This window comes from Gavialis gangeticus, unplaced genomic scaffold (genome assembly GCF_001723915.1).
Source record: "Gavialis gangeticus isolate Ggan-Ray unplaced genomic scaffold, GavGan_comp1, whole genome shotgun sequence".
Taxonomy (NCBI): Eukaryota; Metazoa; Chordata; order Crocodylia; family Gavialidae; genus Gavialis; species Gavialis gangeticus.
In genome coordinates, this window is record NW_017729024.1 from 22,997,105 (window position 1) to 23,000,989 (window position 3,885).

At 40.1% G+C, this 3,885-nt stretch overlaps 1 protein-coding gene across 2 annotated transcripts in view; it reads left to right on the forward strand.

The window, feature by feature from the left end:
• DHFR (dihydrofolate reductase) overlaps positions 1–2,224 on the forward strand; it is a 53,023-nt gene extending 50,799 nt beyond the window's left edge. For both annotated transcript variants that reach the window (XM_019516943.1, XM_019516948.1), the window contains one exon: positions 1,958–2,224. In XM_019516943.1, the coding sequence (XP_019372488.1) occupies positions 1,958–2,036 (79 nt within the window). In that variant the 3' untranslated portion in view covers positions 2,037–2,224. The remainder of the gene's footprint in view (positions 1–1,957) is intronic.
• Positions 2,225–3,885: the final 1,661 nt, after the last annotated feature.

Genomic DNA, 3,885 nt, shown 5'->3' on the forward strand with positions numbered 1-3,885 from the left:
CCCCCCGCCCCCCCCCCCCGCCCCCCCCCCCCCCCGTTTCTTTCCCCCCCCCCCCCGTTAGCTGCTGCTTGGACTCTATTCGTTCCTGGGTCATAGACCACAGCACATGGAAATGGAGCCTTTGCCAGGCCTTGCAGCAGCAGCAGTGCTGCTGATCAGCCAGGCAGGGAATGGTGTTTCTCTGTACTCTGTGCCTGAGAGGGAATGCAGCCTGAGCCAGAGCCAAGCTGCAAGCGGCAGTGAAGGCAGGAGGAGGCAGAGCTGAAGGTGCAAGGGCAAGCAGAGGTGGGGAACTAGCAGCTGCTCTGGGTCTGACTCTGGCCCCAGCCCAGATTCATGGCCATAGTCAGCGCTGCAGTCCTGGCCCCCTCTGTTTTGTCTGCGAATCTTAGACAGGAGGCTTTTTTCCCTGTGCTAATTGGAGGAAACACCTTGTCTTAGATTCAAGTAAATATGGTAGGTCTAGGTTCTGAGTAGGACTAATTTTCTATTACCAGTTTCATCAATATTAGAAATGTTAGAAGAATTATAATCCTTAGTGAGATCTGGGTGAACATCAGTGATCTATCTATCAGCAGCAAAGTCGTTAGCATCTTGCCTTTTCCCACATTGCTTCTTGAGTTTAATAGTATTTATGTTCTTTCCACCTTGCAAATCATCCATTTATTGCCTTGAAATCTGCCAAACCTAAACCCTGTGCTAACTGTAATGGAGCATTAACAGCAACAAGTTTAGTTAAATTAAGTCAGAAGGCTTTTTTGCTACGTCTTCGTCTACAGTCCTGATCTTCTGACACTTTTTTTGGGGGCAGGGAGTGAGAGGGAATTGCTTCTTTTATATGCTCTGTTAACATCAGTGTTTACACATATGCTTAGACCCTGTGCAAGAAAACAAACTGCAGTAAGAAATCTAAACTTCTGACCACTGCCGAGCTCAGAAAATCAACATGCAAATGCTGCTTGGTCATTTTAAGTTCAGCAACTGACCACAAAACCTGAAAGAAGAATTGGGGCACTACAATTCCTGCTTTAATGACTCCTTTCACTTCACTTCATTGTGCAGCAGTATGTCAGGTTTATGGCTGCACTCTTGAAATTAATGACTGCTGGTCAGTTCCACCAATAATTATACAGTGAAATAGAGTATAGTTACCTTACAATGTGGACAGTAGAGCTAGAAAGTTCCTATGCACTTAAGCAGTTTATGTACTTAACCAATATGCAGATAACCACTGTTTGTTGTAATGTAAGTAGTAAGCAAAACATTGGGAGCAGCATCATATTATGCAGTTAATCAACTTAGACACTTGCCTGATATTCGTATAAGAGATTTGTTTGTCTTCCACTGAAATGCAGTTCCTTTATCAAGCTAATTGCATGTTTTTAAATGTTATTGGCTAGTTCATTTTTGTTCTACTTTTCTAGGAAAATAGCTTTACTTAAATAGATAGCCTTTAATCAGTTCATGAAAAACTAGAGATTTAAGATGACTAATTATTTCATATTGAAGAAATTTTGCTATAACTGGATAAAAGGAGAGTTGTTTGAAAGACTGCAACGTTCTTCTAGTAAAACCTGTGGGACATCTTTACATTACACCTGTTTCTGGCACTGAATAAATTTAAATGATCCATATCAGTATATTGTCTCTATGTTATAAATATATTATTAGCACTTTGCATTTTTTTAATTGGATTGTTTTTTTCAAATCTGTGGTGAATATACTCGCTGTCTTTTATTGATTTGCCTCCTCCTGCCATAGTTTTTCTTGATAGAGACCTACATTAACTGCTGTCCATGTTTAGCATACACTTAGTAAAAATTAACCTGTAATCAGTAGTTTCATGTTACAGCATTTTGGTTTCCTTTTGCCAGTTTTCCACCTGATTAGATCGGTTGTAGATAATTTGTAGTGATGTTTTGTTCATTTTAGGTTTGTTTGTTTTTTTCCTTCTCAGATTCCCAGGTGTCCCAGCTGATGTCCAGGAGGAGAATGGCATCCAATACAAATTTGAAGTATATGAAAAAACTGTCTAGACAGTTATGAAATTCTTTATGCTAATATAAATGGGCTTACATTATCCATTAAGATCACTTATACTGATTGCATAATTACTAGAGAAACTGGACATTTTTCCTGCAGTTTTGATGAGGAATAAAACACAGAAATATATCACCTTCTCATATGCGGTAAATAAAAAGTAAACATTAACTTTTTTAATGGACATGGGCTAAATTATTATTCTTATTGTAGAATATAGCTATTTAAAAACTTTCTTCTTCTATTTAAAAACTTCTTGGGTAGAATTATATTCTATGTAGATACCATCAGTCTAGTCCTTTTGGAAACTGTTCAAATTGGAAAACCCTTAAACATCTCTGCCATCAGATTTTATCATAGAAAACAGTCATACTAATGTATTAGATGATTTTATCCTAAGAGATATACTGTAGGTATGGGTTTTGCAAAAAAGAAACAAGGTCACTGGTTCAGGCCTCTTTGCTCTGAAGTTAATGGAAGTTTTTTGTGAAGAAAGTATGAAGCTCAGAAAGCCAGATCCCAAACACTAAAGTCAATAGAAAGAATTCAGTGGACCTTGGACAGAATTAAAGCTTTAGTGAAGACATTTGTGTTTTTTACTTTAGTTCCAAGTAGTGTGTATGTTCCTTCAAGTTTACTGTGAAGCATGCTGAGAACTCATGCTTACTGGGTTCAGGCATGAATTTTTGAGACTCCTGTTTTCCAAGTTTAAAAACAAATGTGTAAGATAGGTAAATGTTCCCTAGAAGAACAGCACTGACACGTTTTGAGTATGAAAAGAATAGTTGTATTCAACAAATGACAGGATTGGCAACTAACCCATAAACTAATTTGCATCCAGTATCATTGTATTGGAAATTCTAGTATAAAATGCATTAGAAAGAGCTGGATTATTTTTGTTGTTTTTAAACTTCCAGACCTTTCTTGGTGCTGAGAGGTGGCATCAATCCTCATCTGTAACCAGTGATAATGTCTTCAGTTTACTATTATGAATTCCCTGTTAATGTTTATAGAAGTGGTGGCCATATAAACATAAAATGAGGAAATATGACACATAGATTATATATATTACATTATATATAAATTCCACAAATACATAAACCCATTGTTTTCATTGTTTTGGTTTACATAATCACCAACATTTCAGTAAATAACAGTCTTGTTTTGTGTATTTGGGTATAATTTGCATAAACTGGATGCATCGTGGCTCCATTACACTCTTCCTTTAGGCTAGGGACAGACATTCAAAAAGCCTGAGCCTGAATTGACTCAATCTTTGCAGGTTATTCTAACCTGGCTAGGCTAAGCCAGTTTGTAACTGAACAGACATCCCAGAAATGCAGACACATGCCTGCAGTGGCTCAAGCTAGAAGCCAGGGGGTACTAGAGCAGCCCTCCCTTCCCTTCTCAAGTGCTGAGCAGAGGGGGGTGTGGCCAGGCCCTGGCAGAGCACTCTGATTTTGGAGGGGTCTCCCCCCCACCCCACCCCTGACCAGCCCAGCAGGGAATTGGTAACACTGTGTTTATCATCCCATTAAGAAAACAACAGAGGGACATTACCAACTACCTGTTGATTCTGCCTTTGTCCCATCTGCGACACGGACCATAGCCAGCATGTGGTCTGCTAGCTAATGTTGACAGGTGTCTGTGTAAGGCAGAGGGAAGGGGTCAATTCCAGCTGAGCAGGGAGTGGTGAGGTGAGCAGAAGGAAACCAGGCAGACACCTGCAGTCTCTGCTGAGCTGCAGCCAGGGAACAGAGGGGAGGGGCCAAGCCTGCTATGGAGCAGAGAGCCCCGCCCTGCCCCAAGAGCATGCCAGGATGCTGGGGGAGTCTGGTTTAACTT